Source organism: Neoarius graeffei, chromosome 8 (assembly GCF_027579695.1).
Source record: "Neoarius graeffei isolate fNeoGra1 chromosome 8, fNeoGra1.pri, whole genome shotgun sequence".
Lineage (NCBI taxonomy): Eukaryota > Metazoa > Chordata > Actinopteri > Siluriformes > Ariidae > Neoarius > Neoarius graeffei.
Genome location: NC_083576.1, coordinates 49,098,795 through 49,124,252, shown reverse-complemented (window position 1 = coordinate 49,124,252; position 25,458 = coordinate 49,098,795). Strand labels below are relative to the sequence as shown.

At 40.1% G+C, this 25,458-nt stretch overlaps 1 protein-coding gene across 1 annotated transcript in view; it reads right to left on the bottom strand.

Moving 5' to 3' along the window:
• Window positions 1–5,450: 5,450 nt before the first annotated feature.
• kdrl (kinase insert domain receptor like) overlaps window positions 5,451–25,458 on the bottom strand; it is a 79,322-nt gene continuing 59,314 nt past the window's right edge. The window contains exons 26-30 of the mRNA XM_060927749.1: window positions 24,339–24,444; window positions 23,266–23,384; window positions 21,151–21,229; window positions 20,834–20,934; window positions 5,451–7,231 (exon numbers count right to left, since the gene is read on the bottom strand). Of these exons, the coding sequence (XP_060783732.1) occupies window positions 7,054–7,231; window positions 20,834–20,934; window positions 21,151–21,229; window positions 23,266–23,384; window positions 24,339–24,444 (583 nt within the window). The 3' untranslated portion in view covers window positions 5,451–7,053. The remainder of the gene's footprint in view (window positions 7,232–20,833; window positions 20,935–21,150; window positions 21,230–23,265; window positions 23,385–24,338; window positions 24,445–25,458) is intronic.

Here is a 25,458-nt window from a genome sequence, read left to right as displayed (position 1 = left end):
CTGACTTAACTGAACAGTTGTGTTTACTCAGTAGAATCTAGGAAACTGATTACACTAAAAAAAAATCAAGTAAGCAGAACAAAGAATGATAAGTTTGCAGGCTTATTTTATTATTGGAAAAAATTGCAATTCTGTGCATCTTAAGCCAAGGCCACTGGTTGTGGAAACAAATGAAATAAAAACAAATATGTAAGCCTTGTAAAATAATCTTTTATATGCAAATCTTTCTAAACAAATGTAGACACATATCTTTTTCACTGACATTACTTAAGACTTCAACAAAGCTCCTATTATCACAATACCAATATTCTATTAAGCATCAGCCATGCTTTCAAGTTAAATGAAACACAAACAATGCATATGATTTGAACTGTAATAAACAAAACAAAATGCAAAAATAGGTGGATTTATGCAGACAATCTGGGTATTTGAATTTCCCAAAGCTCCATGGCCACTATAGAAGTGTCCCTTAAGATTTTGCGGTCACTATCCAGTATTTAAAACTGGGTGTATTAATGCTGGTATGGTCTGAGTTATCTAGAACGCAAGATAATTTAAGCAACTCCAACCAATTCAACAAATAATTTCAAATGTATATTTTTCACAAAGACAGAAAAATGGTGCATCTAGTACAACTTAACTGGTAGTTAAGGCTCACTCAGTATTTAGAGCCATTCTCCATGCCAAAACAAAGACACAAAGGATATCTCCTAACAACCCATGGCCATAATATAACACTAGTACTATTCAGTTACCCAGGAAATCTGTTGTTTAGTTCACTGTTGTCGTATGAAAGTGGAAGTAAACTTTCCATGAGAAAAGACATATCCTCTCACTTTTCTATTTTCATGTTGACTGCCATCAAATCTTTCTGTAACATCTCTAACATTTAGGGGTGGTGTGTCCCAACATTTTAAAACAAACATTTGGATAAGTCCACAAAGAGGTTCTTTGCAGTCATCTGACTCATTCCCTAACTTCTCAAAATGACTCTGCTCTATTTTCAAAAGACTTCTAATGCCACTTACACTCAATCAAGCTTTTATTTCACAAACTAGTTTGGATTAATCGAGATGGGATTAAACCTCCAACCAATATCCCACAGACTGGGACACTATAGAAACTTCAGTATAACAAGTAACCAAAATCATCCATCTGTGACTGACTGTAACTTACTAAGAACTTTGCAGGGGTTAGTTGCAAATATATGAGTTTAACACTCAAATTAAGTATCTATGCTTCAGGATCCCTTGCTGTTTTAAGGATCTGCTGTCAATACACCCACCTACTGCAAAAGAGCATTTTTCAAGCTCTGAAGTTTTGGTTTCAGGTTACCTACACCCAGGTTGAGCATCACCCTCTGAATGAAGTCAAAGGTGTTATTTAGTCTTTATGGATAATCCAAGGGCGGCACGGTGGTGTAGTGGTTAGCACTGTTGCCTCACAGCAAGAAGGTCTGGGTTCGAGCCCTGTGGCCGGCGAGGGGCTTTCTGTGTGGAGTTTGCATGTTCTCCCCGTGTCCTCGTGGGTTTCCTCCGGGTGCTCCGGTTTCCCCCACAGTCCAAAGACAAGCAGGTTAGGCTAACTGGTGACTCTAAATTGACCGTAGGTGTGAGTGTGAATGGTTGTCTGTGTCTATGTGTTAGCCCTGTGATGACCTGGCGACTTGTCCAGGGTGTACCCCGCCTTTCGCCCATAGTCAGCTGGGATAGGCTCCAGCTTGCCTGCGACCCTGTAGAACAGGATAAAGTGGCTAGAGATAATGAGATGAGATGAGATCATGATCACATCATTTATGTACTATAGCTAACAGTATAAATTATCGTGTGAATGACATGATAATGGCGGTTTTAGTTAGCTGTCTTGGCTAATGTTAGCTAACAATAGCATTAGCCTAGTTATCTCCAGAGATGTTTGTAATATCTATGTTCAGAAAAAAAGTCCTGCCAAAAATGTAGTTGTAAGTAATGAAATTATAGCTGACAATTGAAAGACTTTGAATAACTTACCAAGAGACCCAGAAAATGTTGTTTTCTTCCAAAGTTTTTGTCCATGCAGTTTCTGGAAACTTCTCTTGCATGGCTCTACTGCACATGTGCACTACTGAGCCTCTGCGTTCACTCCAGGAACAGAATGTTACAAGTCCAGTTTACTCAGATGAACTTAGTTTTAAACCTCCTTAAGGAAAAGAGTACATACTTACATTCCATGAGTTAAATCAACAGGATAGGGACAGATAAGTAAAGTACATTATTATGATTTAAGTAAGCATAGCTATTACCTTTTAGAGTGCTGATGCTAACAGTTTCTTGGTTCTTAAATCTAAAAATTTTGATTTTCGATATAAAAATTTTAATCTGGCATATACCTTACTCAATACCTTTTTGGCCATTGCTTCTCCAAGGATTGGTCCAACTCTGCACCTAAATATTTAACTTTCGAGTAATATTTGATTTCAATACCTTTGCACACAGTGTCCAAATTAGAATTTTTCTTCAAGTTACTTTTAGAGCCAAATAGTATAGATTCAGTTCTTCCAAGATGTAAAGATAACCTGTTATCCACTAGCCAATCACTAACAGATGATAATTATTTACCAAGTTGATTTTGTAAAGTGACTAAATTCTGACCAGGTATTAACAATGCAGAATCATCAGCATACAACAATAACTTACATTTCACAGCCATTTCCATATCGTTAACATACATCAAGAACAATAAGGACCCAAGGATTGATCCATGTGGCACTCCACATGCAATATTTTCAAGATTAGATTTAACGCCTGAAAGATCAACAACTTGTTTACGATTTAATAAATATGACTTGAACCAATTTACAGCAGAGTCAGACAAACCCATACACTTCAATTTACCAAGCAAAATCTTGTGATTGGGTATAAAAGGAGCATGCACCAAAGGCTCAGGCTTTATGAGAAAGGATGGGTCATGTCTTACTTCTTTGTGCCAAAATTCGTGAGAGGATTGTTAGTCAATTCAAAAAGAAAATTTCTCAATACAAGATTGCAGAGAATTTAGCCATTTCAGAATCTACAGTACATACAGTACAGTAATCTACAGTAATACAGTAATCTACATAATATTGTGAAAAGCTTCAAGGAATTCAGAGACATCTTAGTTCATAAAGGGTAAGGTCGGAAACCATTGTTGAATGCGCATGACGTTTGAGCCCTCAGGTGGCAACACTGCCTGAGAAACTGCTATGCTAATGTGACAAATATAACCACATGGGCTCAGGAGTACTTCGAAAAACCATTGTCACTTAACACAGTCCGCCGCTGCATCCAGAAATGCAACCTGAAACTCTATTATGCAAGGAGGAAGCTATTCATCAATTCTATGCAGAAATGTAGCCAATTTCTCTGGGCCTGAACTCATCTCAAATGGACCGAAAGATAGTGGAAACATGTGCGTTGGTCAGATGAGTCTACATTTCAGCTTGTTTTCAAGAAAACCAGACATCAAGTTCTCTGTGCCAAAGGTGAACACAACCATCCAGTTTGTTATCAGAGTAAGGTGCAAAAGCCACCATCTGTGATGGTATGGGGGGCATCAGTTTATATTTACAAAATAAAATGAAGTTGTTCAGTAAAACAATTGAAAATCTTTTTTTTTAACTTTTGTCAGTTAAATAAAGGTTCACATGAATTAACAAAACACAGTTTTGTTTTGTTTTTTGTGGGGGAGTTGCACTTTGGAAAATATCCCAATTTTTCTGGAAATGGGGTTTATACGATTCATACTATATCATGCTTAGAGAACTTGAAGAAGAAAAATTAAATGTGCATTTTTAGTTCCTTAAAATAAAGACTGTGTATGATTTTTGCTCTATTTAATCATGTTTCATTTTTAGTTGCTGTGTGTGTGTGTGTGTGTGTGTGTGTGTGTGTGTGTGTGTGTGTGTGTGTGTGTGTGAGTACTTAAAGGAGATACGCAGAACCATGGCCTCACTTTTTGTTTATAAATGCCTTGAGACCTCAAGAATGGCACAGGAATAGTTTTAAGCATTAACAATAAATCTAATATAGTAATTTTTACGATTAGAATGATTCATATAGGTAGCGGGCTGAGTGAATGACCTTGACATCTGTGACATCACCACACGAAGGCTATCAGTCTCATCACCATTTCCGCTATACTAAAACACAGAGTTGACTGCAAGTCCGATCCTCCATTTTGAGCTAATTTATCGCCATGCCATACGACAGAAGGTGGATTTACATTGCATTTATGGCCTAAGAATGTTCAAACTGCAAAGATTTGGACATGTTTTGCGAGAAGTTCACAGGCACATTGGGCGCCTACGAAGTAGTCTCTCCTCCGCTCTGCACATTTTACTGAAGACTCGTACGAGACCTCTGATCTGTTGAGGAGCGTTGGCTATAAGCCCGTATTGAAAGAGGGTGCAGTACCAACAGTGAAAGGAAAAGAAAACTACAAGAAAAGGAAAGTAAGTTCAGTTGCATCAGTTCTCCTGGAGCGTGAGCTGAGGATTATTCCTAAAACCCGGGGATGGAACATATTATTGCTCGGGCAGTGACCTCCCCACGGTTGTTGCTAAAACCAGTGACGTCCCGTCCCGGGTTTTAGTAATTGCCTGAGCCGAGCAGTAATGGCGGAGTACTCAGTATGGAGAAAATGGAGAATGAGTGGAGCAGCCATCTGATTTCTCCGCTGGATATGCTTTCCTCAGCAGCAATATCTCACCCTTACATGGAAGAAGTGAATGAACGGAGAACTGAACGAACAACTGAAAGTCAGATTATTTCAAAACAATCAGCCACAAGATCGGCCTTCAAGAACTGAGAACACAGATGGGTAAGCTAGGACTCTCATTTGGATACAAAACAACAAAAACAACACTTGTTTACCTGCATTTAGATTAATACCTGTAACTTGTATTGTGTGTTTAAGTTACTGGTATAAGATTATTTAATTTGCTTCAGAATGTGATCGTCTCAGTTCATCCGATTATTTAATTAGCCTTTTACATTTTATCAGTGAAAATGCATGCATGTACATGTATGTTGCATAAGTTATAACACCTCTCCTGTTTTAATGAGAGTCAACCCACAATCAATGAAGTCAAATCAGTCTTAGTTGAGCAAGTTGGTAACGGTATTTCTTATTTTCACCAAAATTTTCTATTTATATGACTTTGATCTATAGCTGTAAAAGGCCTCGGCCTTAAAACCAGTTACCGCTGTGATGTCACGCACTCAGGGATGGCTGGCTCAGCGGGGCAGCTCGAATGCCAACTTTGTGGTCGATTTTAACTCTCAAAAGTATATATACTTTTTATTCCCATTTATGCAGCATCCAAGAGTCAAGGATGGAGATACTATCCACTCAGAAATGTATTTAAAAATAAAGGTTCTGCGTATCTCCTTTAAACATGTCTGGATTTGTAAAGGTAAATCATTACAATCAGATGTTATGTAAAAATACAGTATATAGCTCTTTATTGGTGCCTAGTTAAAATACATTTATAATGCATGAAAATAAAATCTCAGTGCATAGAATATACTTTATCAATGGACACAAATCAGTCAAAAATAAGACAAATAGTATTTGTTCATAGATACCTTCTTGAAAATGGTATATCTGCCAATGAATACTGGTAACTAATAAAAATAGATAACACGTAGGAGTAACAGTTTGTTCTTTGCTGACTACAGTCTTTGATACAAGGCCATGCATTTCTTATTGTCCCCTGTTACAGAATCAATATTGATTGATAACGGATATTACCTGCAGATGTGCATATGCTGCTACTATAATTTATGATGACAATATATATGTCGAGACCAGCCTGTTAAAAATTATATTACTTAGTAATCTTTTCGCCTGCCCTGCAAGCTTTAGTAAGATTATAGCATATACATTGATCAACAGCACTCCCAATAAAATAAAATAGGTTAACAATTGGAAACATAAGGAAATTGAATATTTCTCTAACTATCATGTATACAGTGTAAACAACACAAAAGGTATTAGACATTGAAATGTGGCCAAGTATCAGAAGGATGCAGGGCAGAAGAAGCCTTTTTATGTGATGCATTATGTTTAGTAATTCAACATGTATTTCTTTTAAAGTGATGGAATTATTATTATGTTATTATTTTAACAAGTGTATTGGGAGCACATGGTGAGTATAACTAGATTCAGATCACATTTCCTCCCAACGTAAATGATTCTGCTTTGCCACAATCAATTAAAACACTGGCTATTAATAGTGTTAATCTAATCAATCAGAAGATTTAGTGCAACAGTATAAATAGGGTATAATAAAGACTGCATTATGTGGATCCTTGTAATAAAAATAATGTGCATAATAAACTGTGACAGCTGAACAAATTTACACATATTTATGATCGTATTGAAGGGCATAATGAAGAAACTACAAAGGAGCATCATCTACAACAAATTATTAACTCTTTAAAATGTAACGAATGAATAACACACTTGTTTGTATCCCTTGATAAAAAAATATTTTCCTCAAAGTAACCTTGAATAGAGCTGACAAATATCTGTGTAAAAAGTAAAATAAAATACTTCCCAATTTCTTTCATTAAACTATTCAAATTAGTAAAGTAATAAAGAAGCTGGTTTCTCTCTTTAACATTCGATTTTGATTTTGTGAGAATTTGTGATTTGATGAAAGAACTCTATGATACAAATTGTAAGATGTTGTGCTTTTTGTGTTCACAGTAGATAACAGAAATACCTGAGGTGGTGTATACGTGTGTGTCACAGTGGTATGTTGTGATGTGTGTCAACAGTTTTTAGGAGACAACACACACACAATATGGCAGCACTGCACCTCTTACTACTGTACACTGGAGGAGATCATACAGAAGTAAGCCAAGATGGACAAAAGGTAACAGTGCTGGAACTATACTGACCAATATACATGTCAAAAAGGGAACGGAATCAATTAATAAAATATTTCGGAAAAAAATTCCTAAAAGTATGAAAAAATTAAGTACTAAGTCCATGGCTTGAGTATGAGTTCCCGATAGTTCAGCTGGAAACTCAGACAGGTGGTGTGGAATAGCGGACGACATAATTGTAGTCTGGTGGAGGGCTGTGACACTCCAGCTCTGGATCCAGAGAGGAATCTTCCAGATTAAAGTCTAGTGAAGAGACGGGTGGTGGATATTTCTCGTTCTCTCCCTCTGATAAAACAGACTCCTTACTCTTAGTCTTCATCCTGAAGCAGGAAAAAACATATAAACCAATTTGAAGCACTCTGCAGGTATTCAATATGTACAGTATATTTCAGATTCAGAGCAAAGGTGACAGATCCCTGTCTGATTTTTAATAGCATCAGTCACTGCTCTAACTTGCAGCAATGTTTTATTGCACTTAAAACCTCATTGCAATTGAATTGCCCCATTTGTTGCGATGGGTTTCTGAAGTGCACTAGGTCAGACACCTTGGAGTAAATCATTGAGTGTGTTATGTTATTCTGTTAGTCTTTGGGGTTTTGGTGAAAAAATACACACAGAATAGAGTGCCATACTTTCAGGGGTCTGTAGGTTCTAAGGTTTTCTAAAGCACAAACAACAGTATGATCCATTGCCCTCAAAGCACATGTGTGCATTGAATGGAGGAGTTCCAAGTGGAATTCATACACACAATGCTGACAGAGACAAGAAGAAGTAGTAAAGCTTTAGAAGGTCAAAGGTGGCAGTGATCGAGTGGTCTCTCAGCAGGAACACCTCCCTGTAATGTATAGATCATTCTCTGAAAGCCTGAAGTGGCTCTTTTTTACCCAGTGGAGAGGCCATGGCAACATGGGCAAGGTTCTGTCAGCAAATTGTGGGCTTCAGACATCTTTTGTGTGATGGAGAGCATTGGTAAGGGAAACACTGTAAATCATTTGGAGGGAGGAGCAGCAAAACAAACAGCTACGGAAAGTAGGGAGGCAAGGTTTTTACAATGAAATCGTGTCCTTTTTGCCTTATTAATCATACAAGAATGCTCAAAAAAGATAATAAGCCCATGTCAGATACCAACAATAGCTATAATATTTTCAAGTATTCATGAAAAACTAAACGGGTTAATTGTAAAATTCCTGCTTACCTCTGAACATAAACAAATGCAGTCGTAAAATAAAGTGCCTTTCCAGTGTACTCAGTGTGATATAACATGGTTACTAATATAAATCTAGAATTAATCACACCCTGGTCAAATACCTGTGTCTGTTTCCCATTCTATGACATTATCTGTGAAAGCAGGAGGGGCTCTATTGAGGTATTTCACTCACGTGACCAAGTCATGTGATGCTGCCATTTTGGACGGCACGGCTCGAATCAGTTTGAATGCGAGGAAGGCGACAAACGAAAAACATAAAAGAAAAAGGAGCGAGATGCAGAAAACACCTTCACTATCCAGCGACGTAGGGCATTTACAGGGCGAGCAGAGGGAGAGGTATTTGCAAAAATTGAGGTTAGCAGGCTTAGAGAACGATGTTTACCTGCTTCCACCAGGATTGTTCACTGACAGCTAAGATTTGTTCACATTTTCATTTACTTTCGGTCCTCAGGATAAACAAAATGTTATTAAATGTCATTGAAATAACTTCTTAGTCTGTTGAGACATGGCCCGTTATAAGTTTTTCCTTTACTGTATTTACTAGTTTACTGAGCGCGCTCCGGGGCTGGCTGGCCGGCTAGCTAGCGCTGCTCCGGGGCTGGCTGGCCGGCTAGCTAGCGCTCCGGGGCTCGCTGGCTCAGTAAACTAGTAAATCCAGTAAAGGAAAAACTTGAGACTGAAAGGTTTTAACAGTCATCCAAATGACTGAACGTAAACATTGCTACAGTAACATACTAGCTACTGTTGTTGACATTAGCTAGCTTGCCATCCAAAATGGCGGACACCGGGGCGTCACGTGACCCTGTGACGTCAGGTGAAATACCTCAATAGAGGTTATGGAGTAGTGACTGGTGATGGGCATGATCAGTAAAATACTTGTTATTCACTCATCGATTGTCATTGAAATAAAATAAAAAGGCATGTAGCTTATTTTACATAAAAATATACGTGGTGTTGTCAGTCGAGAAACACAGGAATCACAAGACACAGCAAATAATGGAAGCCAGCTCCCCAAACAAAGCCATAAACAAATAGAAACACGTCTGAATGCAAACACTGTCAGACAATTTAAAAAAATAATAATAATACAATAACAACACAGAGTCTTTGCATTCTACTGGTTACAGGAAGCCATATGGTATACAGCCTAACTTGAACAATACTTAGATACAGTACAGGTCAATGGAAACAGCATCAAAATATGGCCTCACATACAACCCCGATTCCAAAAAAGTTGGGACAAAATACAAATTGTAAATAAAAACGGAATGCAATAATTTACAAATCTCAAAAACTGATATTGTATTCACAATAGAACATAGACAACATATCAAATGTCGAAAGTGAGACATTTTTAAATTTCATGCCAAATATTGGCTCATTTGAAATTTCATGACAGCAACACATCTCAAAAAAGTTGGGACAGGGGCAATAAGAAGCTGGAAAAGTTAAAGGTACAAAAACGGAACAGCTGGAGGACCAAATTGCAACTCATTAGGTCAATTGGCAATAGGTCATTAACATGACTGGGTATAAAAAGAGCATCTTGGAGTGGCAGCAGCTCTCAGAAGTAAAGCTGGGAAGAGGATCACCAATCCCCCTAATTCTGCACCGACAAATAGTGGAGCAATATCAGAAAGGAGTTCGACAGTGTAAAATTGCAAAGAGTTTGAACATATCATCATCTACAGTGCATAATATCATCAAAAGATTCAGAGAATCTGGAAGAATCTCTGTGCATAAGGGTCAAGGCCGGAAAACCATACTGGGTGCCCGTGATCTTCGGGCCCTTAGATGGCACTGCATCACATACAGGCATGCTTCTGTATTGGAAATCACAAAATGGGCTCAGGAATATTTCCAGAGAACATTATCTGTGAACACAATTCACCGTGCCATCCGCTGTTGCCAGCTAAAACTCTATAGTTCAAAGAAGAAGCCGTATCTAAACATGATCCAGAAGCGCAGACGTCTTCTCTGGGCCAAGGCTCATTTAAAATGGACTGTGGCAAAGTGAAAAACTGTTCTGTGGTCAGACAAATCAAAATTTGAAGTTCTTTATGGAAATCAGGGACGCCGTGTCATTCGGACTAAAGAGAAGAAGGACAACCCAAGTTGTTATCAGCGCTCAGTTCAGAAGCCTGCATCTCTGATGGTATGGGGTTGCATTAGTGCGTGTGGCATGGGCAGCTTACACATCTGGAAAGACACCATCAATGCTGAAAGGTATATCCAGGTTCTACAGCAACATATGCTCCCATCCAGACGACGTCTCTTTCAGGGAAGACCTTGCATTTTCCAACATGACAATGCCAAACCACATACTGCATCAATTACAGCATCATGGCTGCGTAGAAGAAGGGTCCGGGTACTGAACTGGCCAGCCTGCAGTCCAGACCTTTCACCCATACAAAACATTTGGCGCATCATAAAACGGAAGATACGACAAAAAAGACCTAAGACAGTTGAGCAACTAGAATCCTACATTAGACAAGAATGGGTTAACATTCCTATCCCTAAACTTGAGCAACTTGTCTCCTCAGTCCCCAGACGTTTACAGACTGTTGTAAAGAGAAAAGGGGATGTCTCACAGTAGTAAACATGGCCTTGTTCCAACTTTTTTGAGATGTGTTGTTGTCATGAAATTTAAAATCACCTAATTTTTCTCTTTAAATGATACATTTTCTCAATTTAAACATTTGATATGTCATCTATGTTCTATTCTGAATAAAATATGGAATTTTGAAACTTCCACATCATTGCATTCCATTTTTATTTACAATTTGTACTTTGTCCCAACTTTTTTGGAATTGGGGTTGTATTTGTCACTGTGTCAAAACACTTCAATCTGTAACTCAAACACAAGGGAAGATTCTGCCTGATTAAGTGTGTACTCACACTAAGCACTGTTGCCTTGAACCGTACCAGAGTACAATAGAGGCTTTACACCATCACGTGACCCCATAGCAATGGTAACTATGCTGCCATGACAGGGGTCACGCTTGTAGTGCTTCATTCAGACAAATTAGTTGTTACTCATCACTATGGGAAGGTTCTACTGTGTTTTTGGATGTGCAAATCGTTTTGAACGAAACAAAGACATCAGATTTTTTAATTTACCAAAACTGATTCATCATCGGGGGAAAAACTAGAGAGATTTCTAAATGTAGAAGAGAAAAATGGGGGGGAAAACATTTAGCGGGACTCTGTGTCGAACGGAGAGGTCAAAAACCTTATGGTATGCTCACTTCATTTCCACCAAGGTAAGAATTCCCCCCAAAAAATGTAATTTTACAACAACAAAGTGCTCATTCTTATACAGTGTAGTGAACATGAGCAACACAGCGGCTCGGCATTGCCTAACCTTCACCGAGATTTAAATTTCTGGGGATCCTTCGGCGCATGTTGTGCTCACACTTGGGACCCAGTCATTATGGGCAACACCTCATTTTCATCTCATTATCTCTAGCCGCTTTATCCTGTTCTACAGGGTCACAGGCAAGCTGGAGCCTATCCCAGCTGACTACGAGCGAAAGGCGGGGTACACCCTGGACAAGTCGCCAGGTCATCACAGGGCTGACACATACACACAGACAACCATTCACACTCACATTCACACCTACGGTCAATTTAGAGTCACCAGTTAACCTAACCTGCATGTCTTTGGACTGTGGGGGAAACCGGAGCACCCAGAGGAAACCCATGCGGACACGGGGAGAACATGCAAACTCCGCACAGAAAGGCCCTCGCCGGCCACGAGGCTCGAACCCGGACCTTCTTGCTGTGAGGCGACAGCGCTAACCACTACACCACCATGCCTGGGCAACACCTGATGCTGATTTTAGCGCAATCGGCACAGTGCATATAAGGACACTGTTTGCACAGACTTTGTGAATTATTCTGTCAGGTATGCGGCGGTAGACGGATCTAAGTGCAGGAAGGGTGTTTATTAGCAGGTGTGATATTTACAAAATCGAAACTGAAAGCAGAGTCATAAACATGGCTACAAACAAACGTGACAGTGATAATGATAATACTTCACAAAGCCTTTCTGTCCTTACTTTCGCGTGCTGATTGCGCTCAAATCAGCATCAGGTGTTTCCCCATAATGACTGTCCCAAGTGCCCATACAATGCGCTCCAAAGGATCCCCAAATGTAAATGCACTTTTTATGTCTCAGTGAAGGTGAGGCCCTGCCAAGCCGCTGTGTTAATGTACAGTGGTGCTTGAAAGTTTGTGAACCCTTTAGAATTTTCTATATTTCTGCATAAATAGAGATGCAGAAATCATCAGATTTTCACACAAGTTCTAAAAGTAGATAAAGAGAACCTAGTTAAACAAATGAGACAAGAATATTATACTTGGTCATTTATTTATTGAGGAAAATCATCCAATATTACATATCTGTGAGTGGCAAAAGTATGTGAACCTCTAGGATTAGCAGTTAAGTTGAAGGTGAAATTAGAGTCAGGTGTTTTCAATCAATGGGATGACAATCAGGTGTGAGTGGGCACCCTGTTTTATTTAAAGAACAGGGATCTATCAAAGTCTGATCTTCACAACACATGTTTGTGGAAGTGTATCATGGCACGAACAAAGGAGATTTCTGAGGACCTCAGAAAAAGCATTGTTGATGCTCATCAGGCTGGAAAAGGTTACAAAACCATCTCTAAAGAGTTTGGACTCCACCAATCCACAGTCAGACAGATTGTGTACAAATGGAGGAAATTCAAGACCATTGTTACCCTCCCCAGGAGTGGTCGACCAACAAAGATCACTCCAAGAGCAAAGTGTGTAATAGTCGGCAAGGTCACAAAGGACCCCAGGGTAACTTCTAAGCAACTGAAGGCCTCTCTCACATTGGCTAATGTTAATGTTCAGGAGTCCACCATCAGGAGAACACTGAACAACAATGGTGTGCATGGCAGGATTGCAAGGAGAAAGCCACTGCTCTCCAAAAAGAACATTGCTGCTCGTCTGCAGTTTGCTAACGATCACATGAACAAGCCAGAAGGCTATTGGAAAAATGCTTTGTGGACGGATGAGACCAAAATAGAACTTTTTGGTTTAAATGAGAAGCATTATGTTTGGAGAAAGGAAAACACTGCATTCAGGGCTCGAAATTCGTATATTTTTTCACCAGCCAGTCAGACTAGTTACCTTCCAAAGTAACTAGCCAAACAGAAAAGCAACTCGCCAAAATTTGTTCATGTATGAATTTTACTCAGGGGTGAAAGTAACTTTTATTTCTTGCCATTACTATTATTTTGAGTCATAGCGCGCGTGCGCAGTGCGCACGCAGCGAGCGCCGAAAAATACACCTAATTATTTATTATTGTCTACTTATCAAGCATTCACTAGGACTTCTTATCACTCAGTAGTACTAGTATAGTACTTTTTTATCACACTATCACTCTTTCATCCACCTGTATCAGTTTTTGATTATAAATAAATTGCAAACATTTCAACAACACAATCATTTTAATAAAAAATTTTTTAGCTGAACAGTTGAAAACTAACTTTTCATTTTGGACATTCTGTCTACTAAAACACTTTGGATACCAGCTGCGCACGTTGGCGCAAGATGGTTAAGCAGTGCGCTACGCACACTATCTTGCACGTTGTCTGTCGAGTGAAACACGGAATGAATTCACTTCAGACATAATTCAGAGACAGGTCAGAACGAGTTATATGCAATGTATATTGAGGAAAACGTGTTGCTTTTGGTAAATTGACGTTAGCAGGTGTGTTGTTATGCTGAAAGTGCATTTTTTTCAGAGACAATATATTTTTCTTTCCGGTACGGCCAAATCTTTTAGTGGTACGCCGGACCGGCCAGGACCAGCTTACTTTCACCCCTGATTTTACTTCTGTCAAAAATAACACAAAAGAGAGTAGTTACCATTGTTCATGACTAATGTGCATTTATTTCAAGAACCGGAGTATTTTGATACTGTTGTTAAATACATAAATGAGAACAACACAGAGCACCATAATATAATATCAACAAATAATAATATATTGGACTTTTTTCCCCGGTCTGCAGGTTGGGATGTCTGTAAACCAATCAGGATGCTCTTTGTCTAGCATGCGCTTCCTGAACTGGCACACGCGAAGTCTCTCTCGTGCTCCCTCGCGCACTCCGTCATATGCGTGATGCAGACATTAATGTTGCGCGTGCACGCTCTTGCTCGCTTGCTCTAGATTCTGGGAGATATTATCCAATTTGCGGGCATCAGGGAGCCGCTATCAATATGCGGGAGACTCCTGGAACTTCCGGGAGACTTGGGATGTCTGTTATATATGCATGCGCAGTCGTGAAAAAAACGACAGCCTGACCGTCCTGCCGATAAACACATCGATGAACACAGACACGGCATGCGCTTAAAAGGTCCCATGGCATGAAATTTTCACTTTCTGAGGTTTCTTAACGTTAAAATGAGTTCCTCTGACCTTCTTAAGTCACCCCAGTGGCTAGAAATTTCATAATGTATAAACCAAACTATGCCCAACATTTGAGAATGGCGCGTCAAAACGGCGCATTGATAAACTCTTCCCCTGCCTACGTCAGCAAGGGAGATGATCCCCACGCCCCCCCTCTGGATTCCCACCCACTGTATGGATTGCCCCGCCCAGCTCAAAAGTTGCCACCAAACATGGAAGTTGCGCTGTACAGTGGTGCTTAAATGTTTGTGAACCCTTTAGAATTTTCTATATTTCTGCATAAATATGACCTAAAACATCATCAGATTTTCACACAAGTCCTAAAAGTAGATAAAGAGAACCCAGTTAAACAAATGAGACAAAAATATTATACTTGGTCATTTATTTATTGAGGAAAATGATCCAATATTACATATCTGTGAGTGGCAAAAGTATGTGAACCTCTAGGATTAGCAGTTAATTTGAAGGTGAAATTAGAGTCAGGTGTTTTAAATCAATGGGATGACAGTCAGGTGTGAGTGGGCACCCTGTTTTATTTAAAGAACAGGGATCTATCAAAGTCTGATCTTCACAACACATGTTTGTGGAAGTGTATCATGGCACGAACAAAGGAGATTTCTGAGGACCTCAGAAAAAGCATTGTTGATGCTCATCAGGCTGGAAAAGATTACAAAACCATCTCTAAAGAGTTTGGACTCCACCAATCCACAGTCAGACAGATTGTGTATAAATGGAGGAAATTCAAGACCATTGTTACCCTCCCCAGGAGTGGTCGACCAACAAAGATCACTCCAAGAGCAAGGTGTGTAATAGTCGGCAAGGTCACAAAGGACCCCAGGGTAACTTCTAAGCAACTGAAGGCCTCTCACACTTTGGCTAGTGTTAATGTTCATGAGTCCACCATCAGGAGAACACTGAACAACAATGGTGTGCATGGCAGGGTTGCAAGGAGAAAGTCACTGCTCTCCAAAAAGAACATTGCTGCTCGTCTGCAGTTTGCTAAAGATCACATGGACAAGCCAGAAGGCTATTGGAAAAATGTTTTGTGGATGGATGAGACCAAAATAGAACTTTTTGGTTTAAATGAGAAGCGTTATGTTTGGAGAAAGGAAAACACTGCATTCCAGCATAAGAACCTTATCCCATCTGTGAAACATGGTGGTGGTAGCATCATGGTTTGGGCCTGTTTTGCTGCATCTGGGCCAGGATAGCTTGCCCTCATTGATGGAACAATGAATTCTGAATTATACCAGCGCATTTTAAAGGAAAATGTCAGGACATCTGTCCATGAACTGAATCTCAAGAGAAGGTGGGTCATGCAGCAAGACAATGACCCTAAGCACACAAGTCGTTCTACCAAAGAATGGTTAAAGATAATAAAATGAATGTTTTGGAATGGCCAAGTCAAAGTCCTGACCTTAATCCAATCGAAAAGTTGTGGAAAGACCTGAAGCGAGCAGTTCATGTGAGGAAACCCACCAACATCCCAGAGTTGAAGCTGTTCTGTATGGAGGAATGGGCTAAAATTCCTCCGAGCTGGTCTGCAGAACTGATCAACAGTTACCGGAAACGTTTAGTTGCAGTTATTGCTGCACAAGGGGGTCACACCAGATAATGAAAGCAAAGGTTCACATACTTTTGCCACTCACAGATATGTAATATTGGATCATTTTCCTCAATAAATAAATGGCCAAGTATAATATTTTTGTCTCATTTGTTTAACTGGGTTCTCTTTATCTACTTTTAGGACTTGTGTGAAAATCTGATGATGTTTTAGGTCATATTTATGCAGAAATATAGAAAATTCTAAAGGATTCACAAACTTTCAAGCACCACTGTACATGGATGTGACAACACAGAAAAGAGTCTGTTTTTACTGCCGACGGGAGCGCCCCTGAAGACGCAGTGGCTTAACTTTATTTACTCCAATAATACGCCGTCGAGTCTACCTAAGACGGTGTATGTTTGTCGGAAGCATTTTCCTGATGAATGTTTCCACAACTTGGGACAGTACAAGGCAGGTTTTGCACATCAACTGTCACTGAAGCCTGGGTCCGTACCAAGCGTCCCTGCCGCATCAGCCACAAACACCGAACAAGTAAGTGTATAACTGTTAAGTCGTTTTGCCGTGTTTTAAAATCGGTGCGTTAGCCTAGCAATGGCTACATTAGCTGTGCAGCTAACCGCTTCCTGCAGTTAGCCAGGTACTCTGCGCTACAAAACCAAAAAGCATGCAGCATGCTCTGTTAAACTGAGTTTAGTCTGGAAATTGACTGTAACTTATGAGCTTATGTTTTGCCGTATTTTAAAATCGGTGCCACGTTAGCCTTGCAATGGCTACATTAACTGTGCAGCTAACTGCTTCCTGCAGTTAGCCAGGTACTCTGCGCTACAAAACCAAAAAGCATGCAGCATGCTCTGTTATAATAGCCAATCAAAACAGTTTTTACAAAGACACCCACATTCTTTTTTTTAAGTCACTCGTTCATTTTATTTGTTTGTTTGTTCAGTAAAAACCCAAACATTTGTTGAATTTATTTTATTTCCTCGTGTCGCACCTTAATGACGTCAGTGCGCGGTATTTTTCCCTTCGCGGTTTGTTCCTTCTCTCTCGCCATAGTAAGACACCCACATCCGCTTGTTCTGACCCACTGGAGGTAGCGTCACAGTGCTGTTAGCCAATCAGAGGTAACACGTTTACATGTCATGAATATTAATGATAAGACCCGCCCCCACCCTCTACCCTTCCCCGCCTCCTGCTTCTCATTAGCAAAACGACGCACTGGGAAAAGCGCTGAAATGGGGCTTTCTCCCAGGAGGCTATATCTACGTGCCGAGGGTTCATTTCAAGAAAGGCTGCGGATATAACATCCAGAAACCTCCACGAGCCCGTTTAAAGCATCAAAAAAACACCATGCCATGGGACCTTTATTATGTGGCGGCCTCAGTTGATGGTGTGTCTGAATCTTCGCTTCATATATCTTTTTTATTTTCAACTAGCTAGCCGGGCTGGCTAGTGACAGGAATTACTCGCCAAATGACAAATTAAGTTGCCTCGGGCGACCGGACCACCGCGAATTTCGAGCCCTGACTGCATTCCAGCATAAGAACCTTATCCCATCTGTGAAACATGGCAGTGGTAGTATCATGGTTTGGGGCTGTTTTGCTGCATCTGGGCCAGGACGGCTTGCCATCATTGATGGAACAATGAATTCTGAATTATACCAGCGAACTCTAAAGGAAAATGTCAGGACATCTGTCCGTGAACTGAATCTCAAGAGAATGTAGGTCATGCAGCAAGACAACGACCCTAAGCACACAAGTCGTTCTACCAAAGAATGGTTAAAGAAGAATAAAGTTAATGTTTTGGAATGGCCAAGTCAAAGTCCTGACCTTAATCCAATCGAAATGTTGTGGAAGGACCTGAAGTGAGCAGTTCATGTGAGGAAACCCACCAACATCCCAGAGTTGAAGCTGTTCTGTACGGAGGAACGGGCTAAAATTCCTCCAAGCCGGTGTGCAGGACTGATCAACAGTTACCGGAAACGTTTAGTTGCAGTTATTGCTGCACAAGGGGGTCACACCAGATACTGAAAGCAAAGGTTCACATACTTTTGCCACTCACAGATATGCAATATTGGATCATTTTCCTCAATAAATAAATGACCAAGTATAATATTTTTGTCTCATTTGTTTAACTGGGTTCTCTTTATCTACTTTTAGGACTTGTGTGAAAATCTGATGATGTTTTAGGTCATATTTATGCAGAAATATAGAAAATTCTACAGGGTTCACAAACTTTCAAGCACCACTGTATGTTCATTTCACTGTATAAGAATGAGCACTTTGCTGTTGTGAAATTAATTTTTTTTATTCTTACCTTCGTGAAAATGAAATGAGCATACTATAGAGGTTTTGACCTCTCTGTTTGACACTGAGTCCCACCAAATTCCCCCCCCCCCCCCCCCCCCATTTTCCCTTCTGCATTTAGAAATCTCTCTAGTTGTTCCCCCGATGATGAATTACTTTTGGTAAATTAAAAAAAAATCTGATGTCTTTGTTTCTTTCAAAATGATTTGCACATCCAAAAATGCAGCAAAACCTTCCCATACTGATCAATAACAACTACCTCGTCTGAACGAAGCACTACAAGCATGCCCCCTGTCATGACAGCGTAGTTACCGTTGCTATGAGGTCACGTGATGGTGCAAAGCCACTGTTGTCCCCCTCCCCACTGGCTTCCGTTCACATTGTTCTGAGCCCAAGTATGCTTACATCATCAGAATGCAACTTTTTGTGCTGAAGAACGGCACAATCACAGAGCACGATGGAGACTTTTTACATTATGGCTGAGTTGGAGTAATTTGAGTGGATTACACATGGCCTTCACACATGTCGTACAGATTTATCAATTATGCAGTGCAGTGTCACGTTAGCGTGCATTTGCGCCTGGCGTGCTTTGAACTTTTACTTGCACACATTTGTGTTCTGAGCAGCACACACTTTGAGGACTAACTGCACACACCTGTCCGAGATTAAAACGCAATCAGCGCATGCTTATAAGGACGCTGAGATCTAACAGACTTTGCAAAGTATTGCATTCAGTGTGATCTCACTGAGCCTGTGTAGTATTGCTATCCTGGTTTTTCGACTCTAGTTTGTTTATTGGATTACAGCCTTTTATGTGTTCCTCCGATAGTCTGTTTGTACCTCGCCTGTCCACTGGTTCTGAGTTTGTCCTATGTTATTGCCTGCTTGCTGTTTTATAATAAACACACTCTTCCTGCACTTACATCCGTCTACCGCTTCACCATTTCTGACATGTGGGTATTTTCAATAAATTATGCTACACGTATAAGAAGACTTTTACAGAGGCAGAGGTTGACACTGAGGAAAGAATTTGCAGCTTTTATGCACCAACTACAATTCACATTCATCAATAAGATGAGGACCCAGACCTGTTATTAACCCAAATATTCTTGAATGAATTGAAAAGTGCACGTCATAGCATTTGAGATCTGTGCTTGAGCACAGTTAGCAATCACACCGATGCGTACCATGAACAAACCCAACTGACTGCACTCGAGCGTACCTCTTCCAAGTGGGCCAAGTGAATCATGGCTGATCATGGCACACAACAATCACGCTAGTCAAACGAACTGGACTTTGGGATCAAACATGCTTAGACATGGTACAGATTGCCTTGTGTGAGTACGCCCTAAGGGAAAGAGTCTGTTTGACCATTTCAGCAACTCTAACAAAACAACCTCTTAAAGGCTGCATCAGAAAAAAAAAAAAATCAGATATACACTGGAGACACCCATGCGAATCTGTGGAAGTATACTTTGGTCCTTAGACATTACTTTTTAATGATTATGTACAATCACCATCTAGGTACAAGAAAGCCACCATCAGAAGAGCACACACTATGATGGCCTGAGATCTATAGTCAACAACTGGATTATCTCCTTTTGCCGAGCAGAAAATGCTCGAGTGCCACATTGGTAAAGATGTCTTGAGTGAGTCTTAGCTGATAGCTTGCATACAAACATAACTAGGCTACTTGGAATTTAATCAGAACAGCAAAAACCATTCCTATGTGTGGGACATTCACACTTTTTTATTCCAGGAACTTTTTTCATACTGAAGTTCAGCATGCAAGGGTGATATCTGGAACCCTATCTAGATCTGACAACATCCATTAAGGGTTCTCACTGTGATGTGATTTGTGATTGGAGCACTCCAGGCGATTTTTATGATCTCCTCAGCACTGTCTATAGAGTAATGAGTGCCACTTGCCAAGACTATAGAAATGCTTCCAGGAACTTGGCACCAGATTTGAACAGAAAAAAGTCCTGGTGTTCTGTGCTGACCCGAACAGGTCTAGTATGCTTGTTTTTCAGTTTATTAAATGAGAAATCCAGTGCCGTGCAGGCAGAGCAGACAAAGACATTAGTCGCGAGGCCCTGTAGCCAGCGTTAATGAGCCACACTTCCAGCCCTGCTTTTGTTGTCTAGCTGTTGGTTTTGTCACCTTGAGCAATATTCTTCCACTGTGCCACTATGAGGCTCTCTGGCCAAATCACCTCTTAAAAAGAGAGCGGCAGTGACTGGGAGTATGAGTAAAGCAGGGGGAAGCATAAAATACTGTATAACAATTCTTGTTTCTACATTCCTGCTCAGTGGGAGGGTTACCAGGGCACTATTTCTTCCTGTAGTGCTTGATGCTGTGAGTGTCAAGGCTGTAACAGTATTATTAAGTCTGCACTTACGCCAGGGCCATGAAACTTAAGGGTTGAACCAAGGAATCCAAATGCTTCAGCTTCTTCAGATCATCAGAGGACAGACCCATACCACTGTCTGAATGCCCTCCCTGCAAATAACAGTATGAGAAAGCACATGCTCTGAAATGAGTAATGAGATTATTAGAAAAATAAACATCTGTTTCAAGAAATACAGTGGTTTTGCTGTCAGTGCAGAAGTGCAGTGTGGATGTGCAGTGTTTTGTATTATTATTGGAAACCGTATATTTTTTTATGAAGATCGTGAGGATGTGTGTGTGGGTGTGACGTGAGAAGAAACTCCCCACCTCATCCCTATCATTTGTTCCGCTCTCCACTGTTACATCATCAAAGGTTTTGATGCTGTCTGGACGGACCTTGATGTTCCTGAGTGAATGAAAAGTTCAGTAACAGGTTAGTATTGTTAATATTGACACAGTTGTGTGAATACAATCATTTCCAGTGTTTGTGGAGCAAAATCTTAACAAGATGTGCCAATAACCTTCCTTTCCCTCACCGTTTCTTCTGACCTGCAATTCTGCACATTCATCCTGTTTTGCTCTCATCTGTTCTTCTTGCATAAAGCATATTTCACAAGACTAATACTTGTGATCTAAAGTTTATATAAATATTCTTTACATAAACATATTTTAAAATGAAAAATGCTATTGCAAGTATATGTTAAAACATCTCATCTCATTATCTCTAGCCACTTTATCCTTCTACAGGGTCGCAGGCAAGCTGGAGCCTATCCCAGCTGACTACGGGCGAAAGGCGGGGTACACCCTGGACAAGTCGCCAGGTCATCACAGGGCTGACACATAGACACAGACAACCATTCACACTCACATTCACACCTATGGTCAATTTAGAGTCACCAGTTAACCTAACCTGCATGTCTTTTGACTGTGGGGGAAACCGGAGCACCCGGAGGAAACCCACGCGGACACGGGGAGAACATGCAAACTCCACACAGAAAGGCCCTCGCCGGCCCCGGGGCTCGAACCCAGGACCTTCTTGCTGTGAGGCGACAGCGCTAACCACTACACCACCGTGCCGCCCCATGTTAAAACATACAAAGGAAAATGATTTAGATAAACAATAAAAATGTCTAAATACAATAAACAAATAAAGCGTTTCATGGTTCCATGAGCTCAGTGTAGGTCTTTAAAAATAAGTCCAGACCATTTTTTTTTCATAGAATGTCAGTTATCATATAGCTGCTTAATTTGGCTTTCAGGATAGCTGTCATGAATTCATTTCAACACCATTCTTAATAAATGCACTTAGCGAACCTGAGGAAATACAACAGTTGTCCAAATATTATCTTTAGCAGACATAAATTCTGAGAGTGCATTTGTGGCTGGGGAGGAAATTCCATAAGGGGCCCATAATGCAATGAGCCCGTGACTCTCAGTGTTGTACCTGCCTTATCAAGAGCCATGCAGTACTTTGTTTGTCCTCAACCATAATGAACTCATGTAAGCCAGGTCATGAAGTGTGAAAACTTTGTTCTAATATGTATAAATGGTTATATAAAAATCGAAAATGGCTCTAGACAACAATATTCCTACAATTAATGTACAATACATTTTAAAAAAGTTATGTTATTTGAACAGCAGCCAAACACAAGATGTTTTTATATATTATATGGACACGAGTATTTTACTGGGAAATACACCACTTGTATTTTTCATACGAGCTACATCCGGGACATGGAGAACCAAAACCATGACATAATTCTCTATATGTCACTCGTGAGAAAATCAATTAATTGTTTTGATAGATTTGGGTACTTTTTGTTTGTGAATGTGTCTATATAATAAAAAGAAAATCACAGAATTGAAGGCATGAAGTTGCAAAACTCGTATTTTTCATATGAAATGCATCACAGTTCTGAGTGGCATATATTCAGATATTTCACTCAGATGACGTCACTCCCAGTGTTTTCCCGCTGACTTGACACACATTGTCAAAATGGCGAACCAGTTCAAAATTAAAATTCTTTTGATTAACTTGCGTTTTTTGTTTGTTTGTTTGTTTGTTTGTTTGTTTGTTTGTTTGTTTGTTTGTTTTTTGTGGATGTGTCTATATTATATAAAGAACATTACATGGTGGCGTGAAGATATGAAGTTTATCTTCTCATGTTGAAAAATATTTCACTCATTTGTTTTGTTCACTCATGATATATCGCAGCAATGTGGAATATCCTCTATGTATTTTGGTTGTTAAAAAAAAAGCCAGAATTTATTACTTGTGTTTTTGCAAATAAATAGATGTACAAAATTCAACTCTATCCATAATGAATTATTGTCGGTTTTATAGAGTTGTGTATAACACACAAGATTTGCTGTGTTATACAAGTTCAAGAAACTGTTTTTTTCTCCACCATCATACAGATCTGACTTTCATGATATTCTTACCATGAGCTTCCAGAGTTTCTGAGAGAGACAGGTCTGGAAGTTTCCTCTGTAGGGTCCGTTTTTGACGGGTCTGCTTTTGTCAGCAGTGCAGTGTTGATAGGAATGTAATGTTTCCCCTCCTGACAGAAATACAGAGTTAAACCATTTTTAATGAGGCCCCCTTAATAACAATGACATCATCATGCCTATTCTATTGCAGTATGAGGTAATTCAATGTTTAGAGAAATTCGAACCTCTACATACGGTGTATGTACTGTGGAGACATTGCATACAAATGCAGAGGAACTAGCTGAGACAAAAGAAAAACATCACACTAAATAAATCTTCGTCACAGTGTGCGAGTATGTTTAAGCACTGAGGTGCTGATTCGTATATAAAACGTCCAGACTCCTCAAATCTTAATTGAGATGGAGTGAAAAAGTCTGGCTCAATTCCATCACTGATATCTACAGTTCGGTCTGCTTCCACATTAGTTTGTAGTTTAATATGGGACAATTGCCTTCCTATCCCCGTATCAAAACGTTGACATGCTTACTACATTCTCCGCTCTTTTCACTCTTGCTTTGAACATTCCCTGTTTAATGACGTGCCAGGAAGAAAGTTTCTTTTATCAGGATTTAAGCAAAAATCAGAAGTCTTTCCAGAATGTATACTTTGGCAAAGTTAAGACAGGAATGCAAGCTTGGTTTAACCTTTTAAAAACAAACTTAGTGGCACTAAATGCTTTTATTCATCTTGTACTGGTGTACTTTTCCTCTTCTTTCTTTTGACAAAGGGAAGTGAATACGATTGTTGATTGGAGTTTCCCTTCTCAGTTACACTGAGCACTCTCATGGGCAAAACTCCTCGTCATATCCTCACTATACCTAGAACCAATCAAAGCTACTGCTTCCTGAGAGGGCATACTGAGCACAGTGACTCACATACTGAATCAGTGCCCAAGTTCATTATTGTTTTTATACTATACAACCCAGCAAGGGCTCTAGCTTTGGCTATAGGGCAAATAAATCAAAGCAGGTTGTAGAATCAATATGTTTTGAAGTAATGAATGATCATATGAATGACTCACTCACCTGCTGCACACTCGCCTGAAGCAGATCTCCGAGTCTCTCCACTAGCTCTGTAAAAGTGGGCCTCTGCTGTGGTTCTCCATGCCAGCAGTCCAGCATGGTCTGATATCTACAGGGACCACACACACGCACAGATGCACACAATAATAATAAGAAGAAGAACACGGACAAGAAGAACAAAAAGAACAACAACATTATTATCTAAGAGATATGCTTAGAAGCATACTGATTACATTTAGTAATGAGTACATTTAGTGACACTACGCATAGAGTATCAATACATACAGCAATATATCAAGTTGTCAACACATTAGTGTGGAGGAGTACATCATAAACATAGTCACGCAGTGTTCAGTGCACTGCAGCCATAAATCTCTTTCTCCTTGTGGCCACTAAGACTATCTTCAGTTACCACCTCCCTGACACGACAGGCTATCTGACCTGACCTCTACGTTTCTGCCAGCTCATTTGCCTTTATCCTATTATAACATGTCATTAATAATTTCTGGTGTCACATGAACAGTTAATTCTGCTTCTTTCAGCGCAAACATTAGAGGTGAGAGGTGCCTTCTTTGCCTTTGAAGAGCTGTCAGCACCTCTCTCCATGTGGTACTTCTCAGCTCCATATATCTGAGTAACAGTGCTACTCGGTTACACAGGAATTCAGGTATGAGACTTTGAAGCAGTACTGAGAGAAGGGACAAGGATTGATTGTGCCCGATCCTGTTTTAATTGTGGTTCTGCACTAGGATGTTATTTAAATAGAGTCCACTCTCCATTATCCTTCGTTTAGCTTTCTGACCAGGGCTAATCTGGTGTTATGACAAACTATTATATGACCAGATGTCTCAGCATTTCCTCTGTCTTACTGTGCCCTGACCTACTGTATCCATTTTGCTTTGTTTTAAGAACATGGTACCGCAGATTCTTCTCTTGGATTGGTGGAATGTTGAATTAATTACTTAGCTAATATAACACCTGGGCGGCACGCAAGAAGCAAGAAGGTCCGGGTTCGAGCCCCATGGCCAGCAAGGGCCTTTCTGTGTGGAGTTTGCATGTTCTCCCCGTGTCCGCGTGGGTTTCCTCTGGGTGCTCCGGTTTCCCCCACAGTCCAAAGACATGC